The 27,987-nt window shown below is 41.5% G+C and overlaps 1 protein-coding gene and 1 pseudogene across 2 annotated transcripts; both read right to left on the reverse strand.

The window, feature by feature from the left end:
• Nucleotides 1-231: 231 nt before the first annotated feature.
• On the reverse strand, nt 232-27,968 carry LOC148003441 (disks large homolog 5-like). 2 transcript variants are annotated; one of them, XM_087568753.1, is made up of 6 exons: nt 27,788-27,968; nt 10,062-10,278; nt 7,419-7,578; nt 5,958-6,089; nt 5,112-5,295; nt 232-1,014 (listed from the first exon to the last, which is right to left on the reverse strand). In XM_087568753.1, the coding sequence occupies exons 2-6, from the start codon at nt 10,120-10,122 to the stop codon at nt 1,009-1,011; spliced, it is 543 nt and encodes a 180-aa protein (XP_087424879.1). In that variant the 5' UTR covers nt 10,123-10,278; nt 27,788-27,968; the 3' UTR covers nt 232-1,008. The 2 variants fall into 2 exon arrangements, with proteins under 2 accessions (XP_087424879.1, XP_087424878.1); XM_087568752.1 differs by lacking the exons at nt 10,062-10,278; nt 27,788-27,968 and adding an exon at nt 8,295-8,515.
• Nucleotides 16,150-17,041, reverse strand: LOC148003442 (reticulocalbin-1 pseudogene; annotated as a pseudogene).
• Nucleotides 27,969-27,987: the final 19 nt, after the last annotated feature.

Here is a 27,987-nt window from a genome sequence, read left to right on the forward strand (position 1 = left end):
TTGACAGCAAGCATTCACAGTGGGTAATATATGCATGATGAAGTTATAATTCACAGAATTGGAAATACAGGGAACAGTGAGTGTATAATTGCCTTTGAATCTCAGTCTTACTGGGAAGTAATTTGATGCCCAGTCCCCATGAGAATGGAGAGATCCATCCCTCCCTGATAGCTGTGGGACTTCAGATGTTGACACTTATGATCAATAAAGAAGGTTCTTAAGAGTGAAGGGTTTGAGATTACTCTTTTATTCACCAGAATACATCCAATTTACTTGATAGTAACCAGATGCAGGTAATCAATATATATAGTCTATATCCTTATCAAAATAGAAAGCAAATGAACAAAACAACACATAAATAACAAAATTTCAAATGAACAGAAGGAAAACCAAATAACCAAAATAATCAAAACTCAAGCAAACTTTAAATAGAGGAATTACGCTAAGCATTCTTTTGCTGCTCCTTTTGCAGAATAGACTTATAGTCTGTGGCTTGCCTTGGAGACATAATAGACAAGCAGTTACTGATGGTAATAATCTTTTCAAGAGGAGTGGAAGTAGGTCTGTTTTGTTGGAGTGGGGTATTAAGGAAAAAGCCATGCAATACTGAGTATAAATGATATTACAGTCTTTGTCTCAAGACTTTCCAATGTTGTGAACTGATCTCCATGAAACTCTTCTGGATGACCCATCAGGACAAGTAAAAATTTACACGTGCACAGTCTTTCTGGATGACCAGCAGCTCTTGATTGATGTGCATCAGCACTTCTCTGAGTTCCTCCAAAAGTGTACACTTGCTGGAGGGAGGGGTGGTGAAAGTACTGCCTATTCAATCCACAGATTTCAAACTAAAGGAGGAAAATGCAGTCCACAATTGCTATGGACATTACAGAAGGGATGTAATAGTGGTATATTTGCTGTGCACACTTAATTCTCCTCCTGTAGCACTTCTCACCAAGGGAGATCCTGTCCTGGTCTGTGTCATGTTCGAGTTTCTGCTGGAGACCTTCAGACCTAGCAGAGCAAGGGAAAAAAGGTTTAGTTAGTGGTTGTCAATTCAGGTCTCCCTCTTACATCAGCTCTATTCAGTTGGACAATCCAGCATGACCTGTCTGTTAGCTGAGGTCAGTCCCTGCATCCCCAAATGTCATAGAATACCTGGGCTTCGATTTATATCTCACCTTTTGAAACTGTTGAATTTGAACTGTGGACTATGCACTGTACTGGAATTTAGAGAAAAATGAGCATATTTTTCCACTGGTCCAGGTATATTATATTGACTAATAACCTTGTAGCTATGTCTGAATCTGAGTTCAAGAGAGGTATGAGCAACCTAGAATACCATATGGATGCCTTCTGGAGAACATGCCCAGAATTGAGGTGAAAGTTCTGATTATGTTTGCAGTGAAGGAACCTGCCGAGGTTCCATTTTTACCGCTGTACCTGCAAATACACAGAGAAGCCATCTCACATCAAATCCATGGGAAGTGCACAGATCCTGTAATCACTGAGAATGTGCTCCATGCAAATCTTCCCAGCGTACACACGGACATTAAAGGTGATTGTGATGTAGAAACAGAACAGCACCCCTGTAAGTCTATGGCTAGTGTAAGGCAATTTGTGAGAGAACAGAAGAGAAAATGTCCTCAGATCTTTCCGGAGAGATCACAGGAAGAAAGGAGTAGAAAATACCAAGAAATCCAGAGGATCATATATATTGTTTCATGGGCAAAATTCACATGAACTGTACCAGAACAATACTCTGAGTAGCTCCTTAGCTGCCTGAGGCTGAAATCCATGTGGGTGGTCATTCACCCAAAAAGGGAATTTATATAGGGAAAGGATATTCAAACGGCTTCTTCCAGCCTGTGTTCCTACCTGAACATTAATGCTTAATGTAAACATTCCCCAGGATACTCTGGAGGCATAAAAACAAATGTTGAGTGGTATATGTATGTACATAGTGACCGGAGCCTATAGACAGCTCAGTCAGTGATGTGCTGTGCCCCCATAAACCGTCATAGACTCAGGGATCTTTCCCTATTACCAGTCTTGCTTAGCAAATTCCCAAGGCTGTGTAGAGCAGTCTTGTTTCCCAGCAAAGGATCATATGTTGGTGGTGGACTAGACTCTTGTTCTAGTTCACTGTTTCAGACTTTCCCCAAACTGTGCAGCTTCTTCTAATCGGAGCTCTCTTTACCATAGCCCGAGTGACTTTATGCCCAAAGCTAGAATCATAGGAAATCTCTATAACCAGGATCCAAATTAACAAATTTTCTCCCTGTAATGTGATTGTGCCACAGTTATTTTGAGTAAGAAAGTAAAAGCTTGCATGGATTATCTCAGACTGAATCAGAATGTATGGAAGGGCTCTACCTATGGTACACTTTTACTCCTTGGCTGATGGACGTCTGGATAGATTCTCCTTCAAGGCTACTTTGGGACCACTACAACAGTGATGCTCCCTAGTTGCAATGGCAACACCTACTCCTTGTTGTGGAATCACTCGGTTAACTAAAACTTCTGTTCCACTTTCTGAACATGGTTTCTCATAGGGCTACCTGTTCTTACACTGCCAGACCCATTAGAAGCTCATCATTTCTCCTAAACCCATTGAGGCTGAAATTAACTGAGAGAAAATGATGTTGACCAACAGCACTTGCAGAATGCTACACAGATAACATAGGGGAGCGCTTTGGATTATCTGTGCACCTAAAGGGGCTCCTGAAACTGCCCTGTTCAGCATAGCTATGGGACTTTTGCTGGATGAAGATACAACTCCAAGCAACTCAAAATCTCAATGAATTAAATCCAAGCCAAACTCCCAGGGGAAGCTGTAGTTGCCAAGGTAGCTGGAAAGAAATGGTAGCAGGCAATGGGGAAAGCAACCTTGGAGAAGACACAGTGAGTGACACAACCTTCCAGTGGGCTTTGACAATTCACAAAGAACAGCGAAGGATCATAAACTCATGGATTTTATAGAGAAGCCTTGCCCTTACCTCCCTTAACTCCACTCCTATGATATGCTCCAAAGGATTTCAATGCAGATCAGTAGTTTTGCCCACAATCACTTGAAAATCTAACTTTACAGGTGTTTTTGTGTCCTCTTTTTGGGGGGTTGCATTTCTAAAGGACTTTATTGTCCTGCTTCTACACCATAACAAAAAGGGTCCTGCAAGCTCCAGGCCTGTACCATTTGTTACCCCTGTGAAACACGACTCACTTGATCGTATTTCCCACTCCTCCCCCACACTTCACAAGATAATTCTGTTGAGATTTTTTTGTAAACAGAATAAATTAATAACAGGTGTCCTTTTGCTGTACAGAGCTACATGGAGATGCCAAATGACTGGGCAGCTGTCTTTCGTGTTTCATGGATGTAATGTGAACTCTTAGAATTCTTTTCTTATGAAACTTGGAAATAGAGGGAAACACAGGTTCATTACTGAAAACACACACACACACACACACACACACACACAGACAGACATACACAGATACACACTCCCACGCACATTGAAAACTTTGCTCTTATGCAGCACATTTCCTGTTGAGTGAGGAATTAGTGGGAACAATGCTGTGTACAAGTCTCTTAGACTCCAGCAGGCTGTGCTGCCCTGGCCTATACTCATTTCCACTTCAGGAAACCTTTCTATGCACATACTTGCTGGTCCTACGAGTAAGTTACATGTTCTGCACAGATAGCCTAAACAACACAACATCAAATTCCAAAGAGAGAGATTTCTAGGAAAAGACTCCATCAAGCTCTATGCTGACTCATCATAGGCCCCTCACTAAAACTACCCTGTTTCCTTCATAGAAAACCTTGGAAGCATCAGAGAAGTCAGTGTCTCATGGTCAGTTCCCAGGAACTTTTCATCACATTAGAGTTCATGTGACATTAAAACAACCTCAATGTCAGTCAGAAGGAGGCTAAAGAAATAACATACAGTGACTTTTCTGAATTGCAGCACTATGTACAATATTGAGAGGGAATCTATCCTGAAAGAATGCCGTGCCCATGATATAGTCAGCAAAGCAATGTCAGCAGAGGGATGCACTCTAGGATTCCATGCAAGATCATGGTGAAGCCCATAAGACAAACCAGAATCTTCCTGGGGGATACCTCTGTCCAGGGAAAGTGAAGAAATCTAATCCTTATTTTTAAAATAGCTGAATGGTTTAAGAATGTGTTGAGACAAATAAGAGAGGGGGCTCTACCTGGAACTGGACCGGTGATGCAAAGACTGCTGGCCAGCACAAAGCAGGAAGCTTCAGGTTTGTTGAGAGACCTTGGCTTAAAGGCCTAATTTGGATAATGACTGGACAAAACTGCATGTCATGAACTGGCCTCCCCGCATGCTCCCTAAGATGCAGGTCAGCACAGCAATGCACCTTTCTTGAAAACTGGGGGTATGTACTGATAACTTTGTTCTTGAAGTCTCAAATCTCTCATGGCAACCCTCAGCCTTTGAGAAACCTTTTCCACATCCTTGCTCTTCTAACCAGCTTCAGACTGTAAGGCCCAGACATGAACTCTCCAGGAGCACTCAAATAAGACAGGACTGACATGCTGCTCCTCAGGCTCTGTAGTTACCCAAGATCTATGAAGCATGAAGTCACCATCTTCATATAGAGGGGAAGGGGGGAGGAATAACAAAAGCCACCACAAATGACAATGAGAACCATTTCTTTGCCATTTCCACGAGGGTCTCCTCCTTGAAAACTACTTACTTCCTGGAGTCTCACACAATCCCTGAAAAGAAAATGAGCTCCAGGCTTTTGTTTCATCCCTCAAAGCCCTGTTCTAGTCTAAAGAGGGGCTCCCACATAGCACCCTCCATACATAATGGCATGTAGTGCTGTGCTGTGTGATCAACCTATCTCCCTTAATGAAGTGCAGATTCTCGAAGAGCAGGAGCATTTGCTTTCCAAACATGCAGTTTCTTGAAAAGGGGCTATCTCCACAGAAAGCCTTGTAAACCATCACATGAATGAACACTTGGATGAGACCTAGGTCAGGACATGGATCAGTCAATAGACAGTTACATTGGTTTGGCTATGGTTATGGTAAGACATGAGGACACCCTGACCCTGAGTCCTAACCCTACCTGCTCTTGCTTGGCTCTGGGGTCACAGATGTTCATTCCGGCCTCTTCACAGAGCCTCTTTGCCTCCACAGAGGATGCTGGCAGTTCAGTCTGCTCGACCAGCAGTTCTCTCTTCTCACTCAGCAAAATCTGTATATTGTTCTCCAATTGAGCTTGTTCACGCAGGAGCTGGGAGTGCCTGATGCTGAACCACAAACAAAAAATGGTAAATCCCAGCCAGCTTCTATTTGCCTGTCACTCCTGCAAGTCCAATCATCCCTTCAAGGAATCCCTCATCCCCAGACATCCCCAGACTAGAGCAACATTATACAAGTTAGCACCAATTAGAGGAGGTAAAATCCAGAGGACACATTCCACATGAATCAAAGTATTTCTGAAAATCCTGACACTAATACGGTTTATATAAATCAAGGTAGAAAAATGGTCCATAAGGGAGCTCATATGTCCATAGTATGCTGAAATCATCTGCAAGTAGAGGTCAAATGCCCTCTGAGGGAGGATAGAAGACCCAATAGCTGTACAATCCTGCCATGTGTTTCTCATGGATCATAGACATCCTGTCAGAGTCCTAGAGATTCAGAGTTGATTGATATTCCCATCATGGTGCAAACCTTTTCTATCTAGAGGATCCTAAATGGGGAAAATAAGAATTGGAGGGTCTTCTACACCCTTCACATGTAGGACAACTGAGTCCAAGAGCTACAAATCCGAGACCCTTGCCACAAGGCAGGCTTCTTGTTAAGAGTCAGACACTACAGAACCAGAGCCCTGACTTTGGTTCAAAGTCATACAGGACAGAAGCATTCCCTGCCTAGTGCTGGGTTCTCATCTCTGACAGCGACTCACCGGTAGGAACTGTTCACTTGTATGAGCTCCTTGTACCTCTCCATGGCATCACTTATTGAGTTGGTCATCATTTGCATAGCCATCATTCTCATCTCATGTTCGGATTGAAGTACTGGCAATTCGACATCCAGCCTGGGTTAGGTCAAGGCCAAAGGAACAAATAACGTTTTGAACTCATGATTTCAGAATTAGGAGAAATGTAAATAAAAAATATATAATAAAAAACTTCAAATTCAAGGAATGGTGGAAGGGAAGATAGTGGCAAACTCAAAAACCAGACCAAAACCCAACAGTGAGACTCCATCCACAGAAAATATTTACAAGTAAATAAGCAAATATTTGTTTTGAAATAAGGACTCCTTGGAATCCTGGGAGATATGGTTCTGCAAAGACTCACTATATAGGACGGTGCACAGCCTGAGAGCTGCCTGTTTGGGAATAACAACAGTCAAGACCACAGTGACCATTTCTAGGTCACAATAAACAATCCCTGGATAGTTAAAAAAATAAAAAACTAAAGATCAAAGCAGGTGAAACAAATTAGGTAAAATCAGACTGTTCTCTCCATTACTTAATCTCAGTATGTACCACGTACTTGCTCCTTCAAATTATTTGTACTGGTTAAGTTTATTATCCTGGGCACAGGACAACAGAGCCACGGTACCAACCGGAGGGACCTGACCTTCAAGAGCTGGCCAGGTGAGCATGATGGAATTGACTAGTTCAGGAAGAAGATTCCTCCAGTCTGTGCCATAGCTTTGGGCCCAAGAGAAAGCTGTGATGACATTTCTCTTGTTTTGAAAGCAGGTATACTCAATCCTTGGTTTCTATCGTTACATGAATTCCCAGAGGGCATAACTAAGTTTGACAGGGAAGAGGATTTATAGCACCTCCTCCCCTCGGGAGAGTCCTGGGTGCCACCACGGTATACAGAAGGAGCAAAGTGCTCTGTTGATCAGTGTGGGCCTCCATGTACTCATCACTATCATGACCTGCAAAGTGTTGATCAAACAAATCCTCAGACCCCATCAAAGGTCCCAGACGTCCTGATCCTGAGTAAAACACCACATATACTTCCACATACACACATACCAACCCATATCCAAACACATTTAGAATGACAACTACATCCATGGAGGTGCCATAGAATCAGAGTATAATGAACAAATCCAGAGGAAAGAGTGATGACGTGCAGGCATTTCATTCACACACACAGTTGCAGCAAGTGTGACCAGGTCCTTCCAGCTGCTGACAGAACCAATGCTAATCCAAGGAGCTCAGGGTCAAGTACAAAAAGGTTGACCCTAAACACACAGCACCTAGCTTATCTCACAAGCTAATGCATGCCAAGGCTCCTTAAAATCCAGGATGAGAGGTGAAACTTGTCGTGCTATGAGGAAATCTTGGGTTAGCAGAGAGAGATCACAAGAATGTGAACAGGTTACTTGGCATAGTGACTACCTGTGGTCCCAATCATCATAGATATAAAGGTCCAGGATTTGGTAAAGTTCATCCCTCTCGAATTGACACTTCTGGATTTCAAATTTGAGTTCCTCCAGTTCCTTTAGACACTCCTCTTGCTGACTGATGTCAGTTTGGGATGATGCCTTCCTACCAAAACCTGTAGATAGATAAACCCAAGTGAATTTGCATATTTGGTGGCCCATGGGAGGAAAAGACCATTCTGAATACCAAAAGGCAGTTGAGGAAGAGGAAATGGTAGACTGGGTGAATCCCTGAAAGAGCAGAAAAGCTATTTTGAAGCTGGACTTTAAGCTATGACCCTCTTCCCAACCTCTAATGCCATACACGTGCTACACTCACTATTACAGGACCCCTGTCACTGAAAGTTATAACCTGACTGAGACATAAACATCTGGGATAATGTTATCTCATATCAGATGTGGTGCAGTTAATCCTGCAGTTCATAATGCTTAGCCCCATCAAGCTCTAATCATCTGTGTTCCAGCCCAAAGTGTCTGAGAACTCAATTCATGACTAGGGGTGCATCCTTCCTTTTTCTCACCATCAGAGACTTATGTAACCGACAGTAATCTAGAGGATGAAGTGCTTCAACTCCCAACCATGGATGGTCACATTGTTAATCTCACAGTGCCTCCTCCTGCCATTCATTGACACTCACAGTTAAAAAGCTTCAAGAAAAGACACTGAAGGCTTTCCACTTTATGTCTTTCTCTCAAATTTAAGATTAGGAACTCCTGACTCTTGGTTTGCCTTTGAGATATCCCAAGGCTCCTGCCTGTAAGGCCTAGTCTTAGAAGGCACATCTCATACCTACCTCCTTGAAGATGTTCCCCAACTCTGCCCTGGACTCACCAAGCCTTCCCCAGAATGATTTCCTCCTTCCTGTTTCACTAGAGAGGGGGTCGGCTTCCCTCTGACCTGGTGTGGTCTCTCCTTGATCTCCACTTTCCTTCCGAAATAGCCTGAGCAGCTGGCGAAACATGCCTGCTTGTGAACCCAAAGGGAACTGAAGAAAGATCCCAAAGGCAGTTGGTGTCACCACAACCCTGGTGACATCACTGAAGATTCTAGGGATCTCTTAGATACAATAGATTGCCCAGTGAAGTGCTTACTGGTGATGTCACTGGAAAGTTCTATGGACTACCTACTAACCAGCTCTCCCCAAACTAATGATTTTCTGTGGGGACCCTTTCCTCCAGTCTCTCATGTGTCGCTGGGAATACCATTTGGCAACCTCTATTTCAAAGCTAGATATTTGTCTCTGCTTCATTAGAAGTCAACAATGCTTTTGCTGGGGAGGGTTGCTTACAACCCTGAATTGGAGAACAAATTTTTCTTAGCACCCAAATCTCTAGGGACCAAGGAGGAGGGAGACTTTTCTTAAAAGTAAATAAACTACTTGAGACAATGCATGTGACACACATTTCCATTCCTAAGCTTTTCCCTTTTTCTGGAGGCCAATATATTTCTTCTATACCTCTGAGTGTATAAAACCTGGAAATATTTGCTTACTGTGCAGTCCTTGAAAGCCGACATTGTTTCCATTTACATATCCATGTATTCCACAAAATCAAAGGTCTATAATCCTATTTTTTTGCAATAAAAACTCCTTTTCCATGGGAACATAGGGATCAACTACAGGGCATATATAAAAGAATAAGTTTCTGTCCCTTTTATATGTTATGTAGGACATCTTCCCTTTCTCAAATATAACAAGACAATTAACTTGGACATCAGTGAGCAAATGTCAACCTGGACCTTGTGTTACTACATCATAACTACATAGCCATCACTTGTCCAATATCATTCTTCATGAATAGCCAAGTCCAGGCATGAGAATATTGGGGGCTGCACCATGATCTTTTACTTCTAGCAAACATAAGAATCAGGAGGACAGGAAGGGAGTGGAATGGCCTGAAGTCAGGTTGAAGCTCAATTTTAATGGGTCCATAAGTTCAGGAGGGAGTCCATTTGGCATTGTGATATGTGGATTCTGTCTTCTTATCCGTGGTGTTATAATCCCACCTGAATGTGTGCTATAATGCCACCCAACCGCACAGATGTAAGAGTGAAAATCATGTATGACGTTTCTGGGAAGATCTCTGCCTTTTCCTACCATCTGGAGTTATACAACATCACTATGCAAAGCTCAGAAGAGAGGGGTGCAGATGTACGTGCCTTAGAAGTTGAGGATCTTTTCTTCTGATTAGGGCACTTGTTTTTCCTATGTAATTTTTCCCTTGCTCTTTTACTAATGGTGGTTGACTTCTTTCCTGGTCTGAGGTAAACTGGACTCCAATCTTGTGGATTACTGAACCTTCTATTTTTGAGATGACAGGCCCACCAAGGGTCCTACTGCATACAGAAGGTATAAGTAAGTCTCATGGGCTGGAGTAAGTTAAAAAGGTCCGTGACAACAAAGAACTAATTAAGAAAACAAGAGACCAGCTGCTCATCAAGATCACAGTTGTATGATAGTAAGAAAATGTGAATAGGGCATCAGGTGAAAAGATAAATTAATTAGGAGGTCATAGGCCTAGAAGGGGTAGCCTTTGCTCTCAGTGGAGCTGCCATTCTTTCTGCCATTCCTCGCCCTCTGCCACAGGACCAGCGACTTACCCAAACAACTGGCTGGCCTTGCCAAAGACCTGGCAGTGCTTCTCCCTGTAGAATAGGACATGTAGAGTCCTTGAGGACTCACCAAGAGGTCTCCTCCACACAGGTTCCTTGTTGTCAAAGGGAAATGTTCCTGCAGAATCCTGCCATGGCAGCAGGAATTTCAACCTGGCTGCTCTTGGTCCAGCTCACTGGGTGCAGGCCTGAGGCCCAGGGGTATCTGGGGAAAGAAGCAGCACGCACTACCTCACAGCTCTCTCTTTGTTGGATGCAACTGCAAGGACTGTGATAGGATTTTTGTTTCTTTGTGTGCTTATTAGAAATACCTACAAAGCTGATTAATGTTGTAACATGCCTTCACACCCAGCATGCAGAATGTTTTTAAATCATCGTTGTTCCTGTTTTAGGTTTGGATTTTGTTCTTTAATCCCCTCAGGAAATTTCCCTGTGCTTAGAATATTAAGCACATGCTCAGGAGGGATCGATTATTCAAGTTAGCCAAAGCTTTTGTTCTCACCACCCACTCCACAGATGATGCCATTACATACTTTCAAATAAGAAAACAGTTATAGAGAAGTAAATTAACCTGTAAGCTGTCACAGAAGAAACACATCATGATTGTGGAGTGGCACCCCAGTATTTTGTATTTCCTAAGTTATTTTTATTTTAAACTTTTTTATTGGATTTTTTGTGTACATTTCATTTTTTTTAAATCCTTAAAGGTATCTTTTATTCCTCTCCTCCCATTTACAAGGTGGAATTTCACCTGTGATTGTTAGTCCAGATAGTTTGGTCAATGGCTTAGATATCACCTTGGCCTAGTTTCCTTGGCATGAGCTGTGTTAGAAGCAGGCTCAAAGGTTCAGGACTCAACAAATAATGAATTCCACTACATCTGGATACCTAGCCTCATACCCAGGAAGGGACTGGATTTCCAATCACTATTTAAAAAAATATGCAGTTCATTAACATGTAAAAAAATTTCTCATGTATATTAAAGTGTTTACCATTGTCATACAGTTTTTCAAATACCTGGCATTCATCTTTTTCCAAATCCTAAAATTTCTTTCTTATTCACATTTTCTTCTTTTGATTATTTCTGAGTATTATTATCATTTTTTAAAATTTTAGTGTTTTTAAATAGATATATACTTTTTATTCAAACCTTATTCCCGGGGTTGGGGATTTAGCTCAGCAGTAGAGCGCTTGCCTAGCAACCGCAAGGACCTGGGTTCGGTCCCCAGCTCTGAAAAACAAAAAGAAAAACAAACAAAAAAAAAAAACAAAAACAAAAAAAACAAACCTTATTCCCTTTCCCAGCTTTTGGTCCATAATTTCTTTCTTATTCAAATTTTCTTTTTCGATTATTTCTTACTATTATTATCTTATTTTTAAATTTTATTTTTTAATAGATATATACTTTTTATTTACATTTCAAACCTATTCCCTTTCCCAGCTTTTGGTCCATAAGCCCCCCTGCCGTGCCCTCTCCCATATGTATGGTCCTTCAATCCACGCCACTTAGAAACCCCTTCCTGGACATTCCCCTGCACTGGGATCCAACCTTGTTAAGAACAAGGGCTTCACTTCCACAGGTGCCCCATCAAGGCTATTCTCTCCTACATATGCTGTTGGACCCCTGGGTCAGTCCATGTATAGTCTTTTGCTAGTGGTTTATTTGGTTGGCATTGCTGTTCATATGGGGTTGCAAGCCCTTCAGCTCTTGGAATCCTTCCTCTAATTCCCATAAAGGGCGTCCTGTTCTCAGTTCAGTAGTTTACTGCTAGCTCTGACCTCTTTATTTGACATGCCCTGGATGTGTCTCTTAGGGGAGATGTATATCCGTTCCCTTTCAGTAAGCACTTTTTAGCTTCATCAATCTTACCTAGTTTTGGTGGTTGTATATATATGGGCCACATGTGTGGCAGACTCTGAATGGCTGTTCCTTCAGTCTCTGCTTTAGATTTGGCCTCCATATCCCCTCCTATGGATATTTTTGTTCCCCATTTTAAGAACGAATGGGAGCATCTGCACTTTGGTCATCCCTCTTCTTGAGTTTCCTGAGATCTATAGATTGAATCTTGGGTAATTCGAGGTTTTGATCAATATCCACTTATCAATGAGTACATACTGTCAACGAGGGGTGCTGAGTACCTGGAAGAGAATGAGGGACAAGAGACGCGAAGAAGGACTCCAAGACAAGAGTCTGATCAAGGCGACAATTTTATTTTTCCCCAAGGCTGAATTTGTACCATAAAATGGGTAACAGAGAGAGGGGGAAGTAATAAACATTTACCCATGCCAAGGACACAATATTCATGTGGTCAGGGAATCGGCTGATGTTGACAGGTTGTCAGAAAGGTCACAGGTTTGTCATATCTATTAATCAACAAGATGTTGGTTTTTCAGAAAGGTTACAGGTCATGACATTGTGTATCTTAACGTCACACGTTATCATATGATTATTCATCTTGACCACCACATTTGTATTAGTCTTCTGCAGCTGGCTGGGGATTTTCCATGAACCCAGTCATACTTAATGCTAACCATAATAATAACATCAATAATGGAGGGCTTCAAGGCCATTGCTCCCATGAGCATACCACGTGTGTTTTTCTGTGATTGGATTACCTCACTGTGGATGATATTTTCTAGTTCTTTCCATTTGCCTATGAATTGAACGTAGTCATTGTTTTTGATAGTTGAGTGGTACTCCATTGTGTAGATGTACCACATTTTTCGAATCCATTCCTCTGTTGAAGGACATCTGAGTTCATTCCAGCTTCTGGCTATTATAAATAAGCCTGCTATGAACATAGTGCAGCATGCGTGTTATTGTATGTTGGAGCATCTTTTGGGTATATGCCCAGGACAGGTATAGCTGTGTGCTCAGGTAGTGGAATGTCCAATTTTCTGAGGAACCTTCAGACTGATTTCCAGAGTGCTTGAACCAGTTTGCCATCCCAGCAACAATGGACAAGTGTTTCTCTTTCTCCACGTCCTCCCCAGCCTCTGTTGTCACCTGAGTTTTTGATCTTAGCCATCCTGACTGGTGTGAGGTGGATTCTTAGGTTGTTTTGATTTGCATTTCCCTGATGACTAAGGATGTTGAGCATTTCTTTAGGTGCATTTCAGCTATTCGATATTCCTCAGCTGAGAATGTTTTCTTCAGCTCCGTACCCCATTTATAAACAGGGGTGTTTGGCTCTCTGTACTCTAACTTCTTGTGTTTTGTGTATACTTTGGATATTAGTCCTCTATCAGATGCAGGATTGGTAAAGATTCTTTCCCAATCTGTTGGTTGCCTTTTTGTCCTAATGACACTGTCCTTTGCCTTACAGAAGCTTTTCAGTTTTATGAGGTCCCGCCATTTGTCGATTCTTGATCTTAAAGCATAAGCCATTGGTATTCTGTTCAGGAAATTTTCCTTAGTGCTCATGTCTTTGAGACACTTCCCTACTTTTTATCTATTACTTTTAGTGTATCTGGTTTGATGTGGAGGTCCTTGATCCACTTGGACTTAAGCTTTGTACAGGGTAATAAGAATGGGTCAACTTACATTCTTTTACATGTTGACCTCCAGTTGAATCAGCACCATTTGTTAAAACTGCTATCTTTCTTCCATTGGATGTTTTACCTCCTTTGTCAAAGATCAAATGACCATAGGTGTGTGGGTTCATTTCTGTGTCTTCAATTATGTTCCACTGAGCTGCCTGTCTGTATGCCAATACCATACAAACTATTGCTCTGTAATACTGCTTGAGGTCAGAGATGGTGATTCCCCCAGAAGGTCTTTTATTGTTGAGTATAGTTTTGCTATCCTGGGTTTTATGTTATACCAAATGACGGCAAACTGCACTTTCTACCTTTATAAAGAATTGAGTGGGAATATTGTTGGTGATGGCATTGAATCTGTAGATTGCCTTTGGCAAAATGGCCATTTTTTACCATATTCATCCTGCCCATCTATGAGCATGGGAGATCTTTCCATCTGAGATCTTCTTCAATTTCTTTCTTCAGAGATTTGAAGTTCTTGTCCTACAGATTTTTTTACTTGCTTGGTTCAAGTAACAGCAAGTTATATTATAGTATTTGGGACTATTGTGAAGGGTGTCATTTCCTTAATTTCTTTCTCAGCCTGTTTACCCTTTGAGTAGAGGAAGGCTACTGAATTGTTTGAGTTAATTTTATACTCGGACAGTTTGCAAAGTTGTTGATCAGGTTAAGTAGTTCTCTGGCAAAATTTTGGTGTTGCTTATGTAGACTATCTTATCATCTTCAAATATTAGTCTTTTGATTTCATCCCTTCTAATTTTTATCCCTTTGACCTACTTTCATTGTTTGATTTCTATGGCTAGGACTTTAAGTACCATATTGAAAAGTAGGGAGAGAGTGGGTAGCCTTGTCTAGTCCCTGATTTTAGTGGGATTCCTTACATTTTCTCAGTTTCGTTTGATATTAGCTACTGGTTAGATGTATTTTGCATTTTCCTATATTTAGATATGGGCCTTTAATTCCTGATCTCTCCAGGACTTTATTAGTAAAAGGGTACTGAATTTTGTCAAATGATTTCTCTGCATCTAATGAAATGATCATGTGGGTTTTTTCCTTTGAGTTTGTTTATATGATGAATTTCGTTGATGGATTTCTGTATATTAGACCATCCCTGCATCCTTGCCATGAGGTCTACTTGATCATGATGGATGATTGTTTGGATGTGTTCTTGGATTCAGTTTGCAAGAATTTTATTGAGCATTTTTGCATCAATATTCATAAAGGAAATTGGTCTGAATTTCTCTATCTTTGTTGTATCTTTGTGTGGTTCAGGTATAAGAGTAATTGTGGCTTCATGGAAGGAATTTGGTAGTGCTCTGTCTGTTTGTATTTTGCGGAATAGTTTGGACAATATTGGTATGAAGTCTTCTATGAAGATCTGATAGAATTCTGCAGTAAATCCATCTGGTCCTGGGCTCTTTTTGGATGAAAGATGTTTAATAACAGTTTCTATTTCTTTATGAGTTATGGGGTTGTTTCGATGGTTTATTTGTTCCTGATTTAACTGTGGTACCTAGTATCTGTATAGAAAATTGTCCATTGTCTTCACATTTTCCAGTTTTGTTGAATATATGTTTTTGTAGTAGGATCTGATGATCTTCTTAATTTCTTCAGATTTTGTTGTTATGTCTCCCTTTTATTTCTGATTTTATTAATTTGGATGCACTTTCTGTAACCTCTGGTTAGTATGGCTAAGTGTTTATTTATCTTGTTGATTTTCTCAAAGAACCAGCTCCTGGGTTTGCTGATTCTTTTAATACTCGGTTTTGTTTCTTCTTGTTTGATTTCAGCCCTGAGTTTGATTATTTCCTGCCTTCTACTCCTCTAGGGTTTATTTAATTTTTTTTCTAGAGCTTTGAGGTGTGCTGTCAAGCTGCTGACATATGATCTCTCCTGTTTCTTTTTGCAGGCACTCGGAGCTGTGAGTTTTCCTCTTAGCGTTGCTTTTATTGTGTCCCATAAGTTTGGGTATGTTGTATCTTAATTTTCATTAAATTCTAAGAAGTCTTTAATTTCTTTCTTATGTCTCCAATGACCAAGTTGTCATTGACTTCAACTTCCATGTGTATGTGTGCTTTCTGTCCTATTTGTTGTTATTGATCAGCAGCCTTAGTCCGTGGTTTTTGAAAGGATGCATGGGATTATTTCTATCTTCCTGTACCTGTTGAGGCTTGTTTTGTGACCGATTATATGGTCAATTTTGGAGAAGTTACCATGAGATGCTGAGAAGAAGGTATATCCTTTGGTTTTAGGGTGGAATTTTCTATAAATATATGTTAAATCCATTTGTTTCATAACTTCTGATAGTCTTTCTATGTCTCTGTTTAATTTCTGTTTCCCTGATCTGTTCATTGATGAAAGTGGGGTGTTTAAATCTCCTACTATTATTGTTTGGTGCAATGTATGATTTTTTTGAGCTTTAGAAAGGTTTCTCATTGTTTAGGGACACAACTGCTATATACTTGACAAATATAGCAATAACCCAGAACATCCACAGGAAGCCTGTGACCGTTGGCCACAGGAGGATGAGTGTCTTTCAAAATTCATCATGATTTTTGATAAAATCTTCCGCATAATTGGTGGCTTGGCTTCCCTCAAACATGGTCCAGTTGTCTAGAATCTCCTCCTTGGACAGCATCTCATGCTTGTTTTTGTCTGACTCATACACCAGATGCTGGCCCTCAGCCTTCACATGGTCATAGTCCTGAGGGAGGATCCAGTGGTGAATCTCATCCTAGTCCAGCTTCCCATCCTTGTTCAGATCTGGGAAATCATTGAACTGCTCCCCAGACAAAACCCAGTCTGTCTCAGGGCAATTGTCCTCATGGGAAAAAGATGTCCACAATGTACTCATCCTAGTCCACAAAACCATCCCCGTTCTTGTTGATATCCTTCAGGGTTTCCAGAACTACAATCTCCTCATATGTTCTAAATCCTCTTAGTGTAGAAAAGCAATGAACCCGACCTGAGTAGCTGTCAGGTCACCGTCAAGGCCTTAAACCTCCTCTCATCTCGTGGAGGCAACTTTTTAAAGTTGTGATGATCAGAGCTATCTTGGAATTCAGCAAGGTTTCCCAGGTAGTAGCCATAGGTGGCCTGCTTGTATTCTTCCCAGGAGATCTTTTCCTCTATGTCCCTATCATAATCCTTTCAGAGTTTAGTCACATTTTGTTAGATTTATCTTTTCTGTACATGTTTGATCCAAACTTTCAGGACTTCAGTAGTAACAAGGCCACCTCCATCATTGTCAATTGGATCAACAATTTTCCCCAGCCTCTCCTGCTCTCGTCCAGGCTTAGCTGATCAAAGGTCTTGGAGTCCTCCTTGCCCAGGAAGACCTCATGATCGTATAGGAAGCTGTGCTTGTCCTCTGGAGGCCACTGGCCCTGCTCTGAATCGGGACAAACCATTTGCTCCTTGCTCATCATGCTCTTGGCCCTGAATGCCAGGACCAGTTCCAGCAGCACCCCATGGGGAGTCCCAGGCTGACACCATGCACCACAATCGCGATCAAAGGGAGGCAGCAGGGAAGTAGGGGTTCAGAGCACCTTAGCTGCTGTCCATCCCCAGAGAGGGCTTTTGTTACATTTCAAATATTATCCCTTTTCCTGGTTTCCCATCCAAAAAAACCCTTATAACACGCCTCCCCCTTCTACTATAAGGGTCTTACCACACCCACCGAAACATCCAGGTCTACCTGCCTCCCTGTTCTGGATTCCCCTACACTGGGGCATCAAGCCTTGACAAGACCAAGGGCTTCTCCTCCCATTTGTGCCCAAGAAGGCCATCCTCTTCTACATATGCAGCTGTAGCCACGGGTCTGTCCATGTGTACTCTTTCAATGGTGGTTTCAGCCCTGGGAGCTCTGGGTGTTTTTTAGTGTTGTTCTTATGGGGCTGTAAACCCCTTCAGCTCCCTCAATCCTTTCTCTTACTCCTCCATTGGGGACCCTGCTCTCAGATGAATGGTTGGCTGCAAGCATCTGCCTCTGTATTTGTCATGCTCTTTACCCCACTCTTTTGAGCAGATCACCACAGAGCAACAAAGATGTATTGTCTTGGAGTGATGATGTATATACAAATAGATGATTTCTTATTTCCTAATGATGGTTCTATAAGAATTCCTAAAATTAGATTAGTAATTTTAAGCTTTTATAATAGGACTGCTATTATGTTCTTTCTGGTAATCAAAATTGCATTGAGAACCCTGCCATTCTTAAAGTGTCATGAGTGAATTGCTTCTGCAATACCAAGCAGGCATCTACAAATTAGAGCCCATTCTAAGAGAGTATAAACCAATTAACCAAGGTTCATAAAAAGAGAACTAATTATTTACTATAGGTACAAGGACTGAACATAAATAATTGACTAAATTTGCCTATAGGTAATTTTGCTTATTCTTTTCTCATAAAAATTACAGTTTTTAACTCTCCATGAACGTGCAGAGCCAGTGACAGATGGTGATGGTTTATCCTGATGTTTACTCTTCATGGATGTGCATGTAAACATTCTCTGTCGTAAACTGATTATCCAACTTATGATTTGAATTCCTGTGCAAACTTGTGGTGAACTTTTCACCATGTGATGCTGTGTTCAGAAAGATATACAAATGCTGAGGACAAAGAGAGAGAATCTTTTTAGACAGAACTGAACTGAAGAGAACAGAACTCAAGAAGAACTTAGAAGTAAAGGCATAGCGTTGAGAGTAAGGCATTGAGAGTAAGGAAATTATTGTGCCATAAGAGCAAGAGGAAAGGAGATAAGAAGAAGAGAGCAAGGAGAACCTTTTAAACCAAACTTTATGGAGGCAAACTTTTGTAGAAATTTTAGGAAAACTGAAGAACTTAAAAATAAAGGTTAAAATCACTGCTCTTCAGCCTTCAGCCTGGCTCACTGGCTAGCCTCAGCTCTTCAGTCAGGTTCACTGGCTAGCCTCTACTCTTCAGTAAGGCTCACTGGCTAGCCTGTGCTCTACAGTCAGGCTCACTGGCTAGCCTGTGCTCTTCAGTCAGGCTCACTGGCTAGCCTCTGCTCTTCAGTCAGGCTCACTGGCTAGCCTGTGCTCTTCAGTCAGGCTCACTGCCTGGCCTCTGCTCTTCAGTCAGGCTCATTGCCTAGTGTGTCCTCTTCAGCTGGGCTCACTGGCCTATGGGGCCCTAGCACATCACTTAACCATCTGCTCATGACTGCCTGACCACAATGACAACCTGGCTGCACTGACTTCTTAAAGTTGTCCTCTAGAAAGAGCACAAGAAACCAAAGAGAAACACCATAGGGACCTTTTCCAATGGGCTTTTTTCAACCTTAAGTACTTTCGTTATTTCTTTTAAAAAGTGAAATATAATTTCTGTAATTCATATGGCCAAGAGAGCTGTGCAGTAGTCATTGCTTTATGGAATTTGGTGCTAAATCAAAAGATTCCTTTATTCTATTACGATGTTATGTGTATGTTATAAGATGTATCTTTGGAAAACACAACACCAAATTCCTAAAATCTAAATGTTTTAAGATGTCAGCTCATGGAGAAACATAACTGCTTAACTATCTAGACTGGCCTTTTTTGCTATTCTGCAGGTAGTATCAATTTTCCACATTACTTCCATGATTTTCAAGAATGATTAAGAGAAAAAGAAGTTGAACATAATGGCCAGAGAGGGGATTCTGTCAAGTTGTCTTGTGTGGGACAAGATACCAAGCTTTGACTGGTATGCCTAAAACCACCTGTTCCCGAAACTGACAGAACTTACAGAAAATACATACTTTCTTATCATTCCTCTGCCCCGATGGTCAGAGATTTATTGAGCACCTACTACGATCCTAGCACTGTGCATCTAAGGGAGTAATGGTGAATCAAAAACTTAATAAAAAGCTTAATTAAGGAATAAAGAAAAATGAACCATAATTTTGAAACTCAGAATTCAATATAGGCAAAACCACCATTTCTTTTTTTTTTTAACTTGAGTATTTCTTATATACATTTTGAGTATTATTCCCTTTCTTGGTTTCCGGGCAAACATCCCCCTCCCCCTTCCCCTTCTTCATGGGTGTTCCCCTCCCCACCCTCCCCCCATTGCCGCCCTCCCCACAACAATCTAGTTCACTGGGGGTTCAGTCTTAGCAGGATCAAGGGCTTCCCCTTCCACTGGTTTTCTTACTAGGATATCCATTGCTACCTATGAGGTCAGAGTCCAGGGTCAGTCCATGTATAGTCTTTAGGTAGTGGCTTAGTCCCTGGAAGCTCTGGTTGCTTGGCATTGTTGTACATATGGGGTCTCGAGCCCCTTCAAGCTCTTCCAGTTCTTTCTCTGATTCCTTCAACGAGGGTCCTATTCTCAATTCAGTGGTTTGCTGCTGGCATACGCCTCTGTGTTTGCTGTATTCTGACTGTGTCTCTTGGGAGAGATCTACATCTGGCTCCTGTCAGCCAGCACTTCTTTGCTTCATCCATCTTGTCTAATTGGATGGCTGTATATGTATGGGCCACATGTGGGGCAGGCTCTGAATGGGTGTTCCTTCTGTGTCTGTTTTAATCTTTGCCTCTCTATTCCCTGCCAAGGGTATTCTTGTTCCCCTTTTAAAGAAGGAGTGAAGCATTCACATTTTGATCATCTGTCTTGAGTTTCATTTGTTCTAGGCATCTAGGGTAATTCAAGCATTTGGGCTAATAGCTAATAGCCACTTATCAATGAGTGCATACCATGTGTGTTTTTCTGTGAGTGGGTTACCTCACTCAGGATGATACTTTCCAGTTCCAACCATTTGCCTACGAATTTCATAAAGTCATTGTTTTTGATAGCTGAGTAATATTCCATTGTGTAGATGTACCACATTTTCTGTATCCATTCCTCTGTTGAAGGGTATCTGGGTTCTTTCTAGCTTCTGGCATTTATAAATAAGGCTGCAATGAACATAGTGGAGCACGTGTCTTTTTTATATGTTGGGGCATCTTTTGGGTATATGCCCAAGAGAGGTGTAGCTGGATCCTCAGGCAGTTCAATGTCCAATTTTCTGAGGAACCTCCAGACTGATTTCCAGAATGGTTGTACCAGTCTGCAATCCCACCAACAATGGAGGAGTGTTCCTCTTTCTCTGCATCCTCGCCAGCATCTGCTGTCACCTGAGTTTTTGATCTTAGCCATTCTCACTGGTGTGAGGTGAAATCTCAGGGTTGTTTTGATTTGCATTTCCCTTATGACTAAAGATGTTGAACATTTCTTTAGGTGTTTCTCAGACATTCGGCATTCCTCAGCTGTGAATTCTTTGTTTAGCTCTGAACCCCATTTTTTAATAGGGTTATTTGTCTCCCTGCGGTCTAACTTCTTGAGTTCTTTGTATATTTTGGATATAAGGCCTCTATCTGTTGTAGGATTGGTAAAGACCTTTTCCGAATCTGTTGGTTGCCGTTTTGTCCTAACCACAGTGTCCTTTGCCTTACAGAAGCTTTGCAGTTTTATGAGATCCCATTTGTCGATTCTTGATCTTAGAGCATAAGCCATTGGTGTTTTGTTCAGGAAATTTTTTCCAGAGCCCATGTGTTCCAGATGCTTCCCTAGTTTTTCTTCTATTAGTTTGAGTGTGTCTGGTTTGATGTGGAGATGCTTGATCCACTTGGACTTAAGCTTTGTACAGGGTGATAAGCATGAATCGATCTGCATTCTTCTACATGTTGACCTCCTGTTGAACCAGCACCATTTGCTGAAAATGCTATCTTTTTTCCATTGGATGGTTTTGGCTCCTTTGTCAAAAATCAAGTGCCCATAGGTGTGTGGGTTCATTTCTGGGTCTTCAATTCTGTTCCATTGTTGTATCTGTCTGTCTCTGTACCAATACCATGCAGTTTTTATCACTATTACTCTGTTATACTGCTTGAGTTCAGGGATAGTGATTCCCCCTGAAGTCCTTTTATTGTTGAGGATAGTTTTAGCTATCCTGGGTTTTTGAATTGGATTGGTATTTTGATGGGGATTGCATTGAATCTGTAGATCGCTTTTGGTAAAATGGCCATTTTTACTACATTAATCCTGCCAATCCATGAGCATGGGAGATCTTTCCATCTTCTGAGGACTTCTTCAATTTCTTTCTTCAGAGTCTTGAAGTTCTTATTGTACAAATCTTTTACTTGCTTGGTTAAAGTCACACCGAGGTACTTTATATTATTTGGGTCTTTATATTATTTGGGTCTATTAGGAAGGGTGTCGTTTCCCTAATTTCTTTCTCGGCTTGTTTCTCTTTTGTGTAGAGGAAGGCTACTGATTTATTTGAGTTAATTTTATACCCAGCCACTTTGCTGAAGTTGTTTATCAGCTTTAGTAGTTCTCTGGTGGAACTTTTGATATCACTTAAATATACTATCATATCATCTGCAAATAGTGATATTTTGACTTCTTCTTTTCTGATCTGTATCCCCTTGACCTCCTTTTGTTGTCTGATTGCTCAGGCTAGAACTTCAAGAACTATATTGAATGAGTAGGGAGAGAGTGGGCAGCCTTGTCCAGTCCCTGATTTTAGTGGGATTAGTTCAAGTTTCTCTCCATTTAGTTTAATGTTAGCAACTGGTTTGCTGTATATGTCTTTTACTATGTTTAGGTATGGGCCTTGAATTCCTATTCTTTCCAGGACTTTTATCATGAAGGGGTGTTGAATTTTGTCAAATGCTTTCTCAGCATCTAATGAAATGATCATGTGGTTTTGTTCTTTCAGTTTGTTTATATAATGGATCACGTTGATGGTTTTTCGTATATTAAACCATCCCTGCATGCCTGGGATGAAGCCTACTTGATCATGGTGGATGATTGTTTTGATGTGCTCTTGGATTCGGTTTGCCAGAATTTTATTGAGTATTTTTGCGTCGATATTCATAAGGGAAATTGGTCTGAAGTTCTCTTTCTTTGTTGGGTCTTTGTGTGCTTTAGGTTTAAGAGTAATTGTGGCTTCATAGAAGGAATTCGGTAGGGCTCCATCTGTTTCAATTTTGTGGAATAGTTTGGATAATATTGGTATGAGGTCTTCTATGAAGGTCTGATAGAATTCTGCACTAAACCCGTCTGGACCTGGGCTCTTTTTGGTTGGGAGACCTTTAATGACTGCTTCTATATCCTTAGGAGTTATGGGGTTGTTGAACTGGTTTATCTGTTCCTGATTTAACTTCGGTACCTGGTATCTGTCTAGGAAATTATCCATTTCCTGCAGATTTTCAAGTTTTGTTGAATATAGGCTTTTATAGTAAGATCTGATGATTTTTTGAATTTCCTCTGAATCTGTAGTTATGTCTCCCTTTTCATTTCTGATTTTGTTAATTTGGATACACTCTCTGTGTCCTCTCGTTAGTCTGGCTAATGGGTTATCTATATTGTTGATTTTCTCAAAGAATCAACTTTTGGTTCTGTTGATTCTTTCTATTGTCCTTTTTGTTTCTACTTGGTTGATTTCAGCTCTGAGTTTGATTATTTCCTGCCTTCTACTCCTCCTGGGTGTATTTGCTCCTTTTTGTTCTAGAGCTTCTGGATGTGCTGTCAAGCTGCTGACATATGCTCTTTCCTGTTCCTTTCTGCAGGCACTCAGCGCTATGAGTTTTCCTCTTAGCACAGCTTTCATTGTGTCCCATAAGTTTGGGTATGTTGTACCTTCATTTTCATTAAATTCTAAACAGTCTTTAATTTCTTTCTTTATTTCTTCCTTGACCAGGTTATCATTGAGTAGAGCATTGTTCAATTTCCACGTATATGTGTGCATTCTTCCCTTATTGTTATTGAAGACTAGTTTTAGGCCGTGGTGGTCCGATAGCACGCATGGGATTATTTCTATCTTTCTGTACCTGTTGAGGCCCGTTTTTTGACCAATTATATGGTCAATTTTGGAGAAAGTACCATGAGGAGCTGAGAAGAAGGTATATCCTTTTGCTTTAGGATAGAATGTTCTATAAATATCTGTTAAGTCCATTTGGCTCATGACTTCTCTTAGTCTGTCTACGTCTCTGTTTAATTTCTGTTTCCATGATCTGTCCATTGATGAGAATGGGGTGTTGAAGTCTCCTACTATTATTGTGTGGTGCAATGTATGTTTTGAGCTTTAGTAAGCTCATACATTTACGTATGTAGGTGCCCTTGTATTTGGGGCATAGATATTTAGGATTGAGAGTTCATCTTGGTGGATTTTTCCTTTGATGAATATGAAGTGTCCTTCCTTATCTTTTTTGATGACTTTTAGTTGAAAATAGATTTTATTTGATATTAGAATGGCTACTCCAGCTTGCTTCTTCTGACCATTTGCTTGGAAAGTTGTTTTCCAGCCTTTCACTCTGAGGTAGTGTCTGTCTTTGTCTCTGAAGTGTGTTTCCTGTAGGCAGCAGAATGCAGGGTCCTCATTGCGTATCCAGTTTGTTAACCTATGTCTTTTTATTGGGGAGTTGAGGCCATTGATGTTGAGAGATATTAAGGAATAGTGATTATTGCTTCCTGTTATATTCATATTTGGATGTGAGGTTATGTTTGTGTGCTTTTCTTCTCTTTGTTTTGTTGCCAAGAAGATTAGTTTCTTGCTTCTTCTAGGGTATAGCTTGCCTCCTTGTGTTGGGCTTTACCATTTATTATCCTTTGTAGTGCTGGATTTGTAGAAAGATATTGTGTAAATTTGGTTTTGTTATGGAATATCTTGGTTTCTCCATCTATGCTAATTGAGAGTTTTCTAGGATACAGTAACCTGGGTTTGCATTTGTGTTCTCTTAGTGTCTGTGTGACGTCTGTCCAGGATCTTCTGGCTTTCATAGTTTCTGGCGAAAAGTCTGGTGTAATTCTGATAGGTCTGCCTTTATATGTTACTTGACCTTTTTCCCTTACTGCTTTTAATATTCTTTCTTTATTTTGTGCGTTTGGTGTTTTGACTATTATGTGACGGGTGGTGTTTTTTTTCTGGTCCAAACTATTTGGAGTTCTGTAGACTTCTTATATGCCTATGGGTATCTCCTTTGTTAGGTTAGGGAAGTTTTCTTCTATGATTTTGTTGAAGATATTTACTGGTCCTTTGAGCTGGGAGTCTTCACTCTCTTCTATACCCATTATCCTTAGGTTTGATCTTCTCATTGAGTCCTGGATTTCCTGTATGTTTTGGACCAGAAGGTTTTTCCGCTTTACATTATCTTTGACAGTTGAGTCAATGATTTCTATGGAATCTTCTGCTCCTGAGATTCTCTCTTCCATCTCTTGTATTCTGTTGGTGAAGCTCGTATTTACAGCTCCTTGTCTCTTCTTTTGGTTTTCTATATCCAGGGTTGTTTCCATGTGTTCTTTCTTGATTCCTTCTATTTCCATTTTTAATTCCTTCAACTGTTTGTGTTTTCCTGGAACTCTTTCAGGGATTTTTGTGACTCCTCTCTATGGGCTTCTACTTGTTTATTTATGATTTCCTGGAATCCTTTCAGGGATTTTTGTGACTCCTCTCTATGGGCTTCTACTTGTTTATTTATGTTTTCCTGGAATTCTTACAGGGATTTTTGCAATTCCTCTCTGTAGGCTTCTACTTGTTCTCTAAGGGAGTTCTTCATGTCTTTCTTGAAGTCCTCCAGCATCATGATCAAATATGATTTTGAAACTAGTTCTTGCTTTTCTGGTGTGTTTGGATATTCCGTATTTGCTTTGGTGGGAGAATTGGGCTCCGATGATGCCATGTAGTCTTGGTTTCTGTTGCTTGGGTTCCTGCGCTTGCCTCTCGCCATCAGATTATCTCTAGTGTTACTTTGTTCTGCTATATCTGACAGTGGCTAGACTGTCCTATAAGCCTGTGTGTCAGGAGTGCTGTAGACCTGTTTTCCTGTTTTCTTTCAGCCAGTTATGTGGACAGAGTGTTCTGCTTTCGGGCGTGTAGTTTTCCCTATCTACAGGCCTTCAGCTGTTCCTGTGGGCCTGTGTCTGGTGTTCACCACGCAGGTCACTTGCAGTGGAAAATTTGGCATTACCTGTGGTCCCGAGGCTCAAGTTTGCTCATGGGGTGCAGACTACGAGCTCTCCGCGGGGCAGCAACCAGGGAGATCTGTGCCGCCCTTTCCGGGAGCCTCTGTGCACCAGGGTTCCAGATGGCTTTTGGTGTTTTCCTCTGGCATCAGAGATGTGTGCAGAGTGTAGTCTCTTCTGGTTTCCCAGGTGTGTCTGCCTCTCTGAAGGTTTAGCTCTCCCTCCCACGGGATTTGGGTGCAGAGAACTGTTTATCCGGTCTGTCCCTTCAGGTTCCGGCAGTGTCTCAGGCGCAGAGGTCCTGCCGCTCCTGGGCCCTCCCCCACCAATACCACCATTTCTTTAACTGGTGATTTCTGAAAACTTCATCATTTTTTCCATGGGCTTCTACAGTAATGATACTCAGTCTCAGTTTTGTAAGACACAAACAGGCAACTCACACTTCTTTCTTGGCTCCCACAACTGTCAAAGGGAACAACACTGTTGCTGTCCATTGTGCTTCCCTATCAATCCTGCTATGGATGGTAATAAATTCCAGTCCTTTAAATATGTAAACAGGCCACCACTTGAGGGGAAAGTTGTTATAATTACCCAAACCGGTATACTCTCTAAAATTTTCACGTACATTTTACTGATATCACAAAGCAAATTCACCACAAATATTTAACCAATGAAAACAGAAATATTGAATGGCTCTGCAAATAGGATCAATAATCACATTCACTTGAAAACAACTATCATGGAAACAAACGACGTAATAGGAGAAAAGATACATCACTGAAAGATACAGAAGCAGCAAAAAAGACACTACATTTCTTGGTTTAAAAGTTAGGTGATACACTTGATCTTTAAAGACAGGCAATGTACTTGATCTTTAAGCCCTTCAACTGTGCCCTCTCTACGTAGAAACTGCAGTAATGACAATCTTTTGTAAGATTTATTTATTTATATGTGAGACAATGCAGCTGTCTTCAGACACACAAGAAGAGGGCATCAGTACTCCTTACAGATGGTTGTGAGCCACCATGTGGTTGATGGGATTTGAATTCAGGACCTCTGGAGGAACACTTGGTGCTCTTACCCACTGAGCCATCTCTCCAGCCCTCACAATGGCCTCTTACACAGCATCACAGTGGTCTATTTCACTAGATGGCTCCAGGGTGATAACAGAGAAACTTTCACAGTTCCTGAGCACTTCTGAGTTCAAATACCACCAGTGCCAACTCTGTGCTGTTGGCACATTCTGACCTGTCTCCTAAGGGATGTCAGCCACAAAAGGGACGGGTTAGCACCACACAGCATTCACTGCCCAATCGTAAAAACCCCCTCGATTCTGAAAAAGCCACATTCCATGCTTGCTCCATATTTGAGGAAGCCAAATGGCTGATCTGGCTCAAGGCTCTACTTTTCTTAGCTCATCAACTTTCTTTTTCCTGTTCTTGTCACATTTTTTATGCTGCAACTACACTGCAATGTGTGAAGGAAACCACCATAAACTCTGGGTGCCACCTCTTGAAATTTAAAATTCACAAAACAATTCATGGCTTTCTAATCAGCACCATGGAAAATAAACAAAAACAAGCAAAACCATTCCAAAGGAACTTGCTGATCTGGAGGTCTGCTTATAGCAGGCAGGAAAGAATTAAATCATGCAGAACTGTAATCTCTCAGAGCTTTGGAGGCTAAAAAAGAGGAAATCTCTGTTTATGTTCCCTTTTTCCGCGTAATTGAAGAAGGGTATTTTACATCCTCCAAATACAATCTCTTGCAAGGGGCAACCAATTACAAAGTAGATCAGAAGAAATCTATTAAATAAAAATTCATTGCCTGAGGTTTTAAGGAAATATTTTCTCATGATCCCTGTCCTTTAACATACAATAGAAACATTACAGGGAGTGTGCCACCAGGCTAAGCTGCCTCTGAAAAGCCTGTCCTGCCCTGGCAGGTACAGGCCATTTAATTCCACATCAACTGGAGAGGTGTGACAGCCCCAAGTTGCTCTGGGGATGTCAGAGCACAGCTCTCATGCACACTCCAGAGCACCTCTCCACTCTTTCCCAATGCCATAGGCTTTCCAATCCCTGCTTCAGCTCTCCATACATCCCTGAACACTCCCTTCCCCTACCCAATGGGCTCACTTTGCATTGCCTCCTTCTGCCACTGCTTTCCCAGGGCTGGAGTGGGGGCTGCCCAGAAGGAGCCTAAGGAGGGACGCGGGTCTCCTACCTACCTTGATGATGCTGCTCTTAGGGTGCAGCCCGCCCTGCTTGAGGCTTGCTGTCCCTGGGGAGCAGACCGGAGGTCGGCAGGGGTCCGCGCGGGCGCCAGGCCTCCAGGTCCCCTGGCAGGACTAGCCTTGGGTTCTTCCCTGGAAACTGCAGGGTGGAGTCGCCATTGGAAACCCCGCCACTGTCTTAGCGCGCCCTCCCG

The sequence above is a fragment of the Rattus norvegicus genome, chromosome 9 (genome assembly GCF_021556685.1).
Source record: "Rattus norvegicus strain SHRSP/BbbUtx chromosome 9, alternate assembly SHRSP_T2T, whole genome shotgun sequence".
Taxonomy (NCBI): domain Eukaryota; kingdom Metazoa; phylum Chordata; class Mammalia; order Rodentia; family Muridae; genus Rattus; species Rattus norvegicus.

What these genes read in the sequence shown, in the direction of transcription:
- LOC148003441 (XM_087568752.1), bottom strand. Translation starts at nt 8,424, where the DNA reads ATGTTTCGCCAGCTGCTCAGGCTATTTCGGAAGGAAAGTGGAGATCAA. An exon ending in ATCATTCTGGGGAAGGCTTG is followed by an intron (nt 7,579 to 8,294) that starts GTGAGTCCAGGG and finishes ATCTATCTACAG; the next exon opens with GTTTTGGTAGGAAGGCATCA. An exon ending in CAAGTGAACAGTTCCTACCG is followed by an intron (nt 5,296 to 5,957) that starts GTGAGTCGCTGT and finishes TTTGTGGTTCAG; the next exon opens with CATCAGGCACTCCCAGCTCC.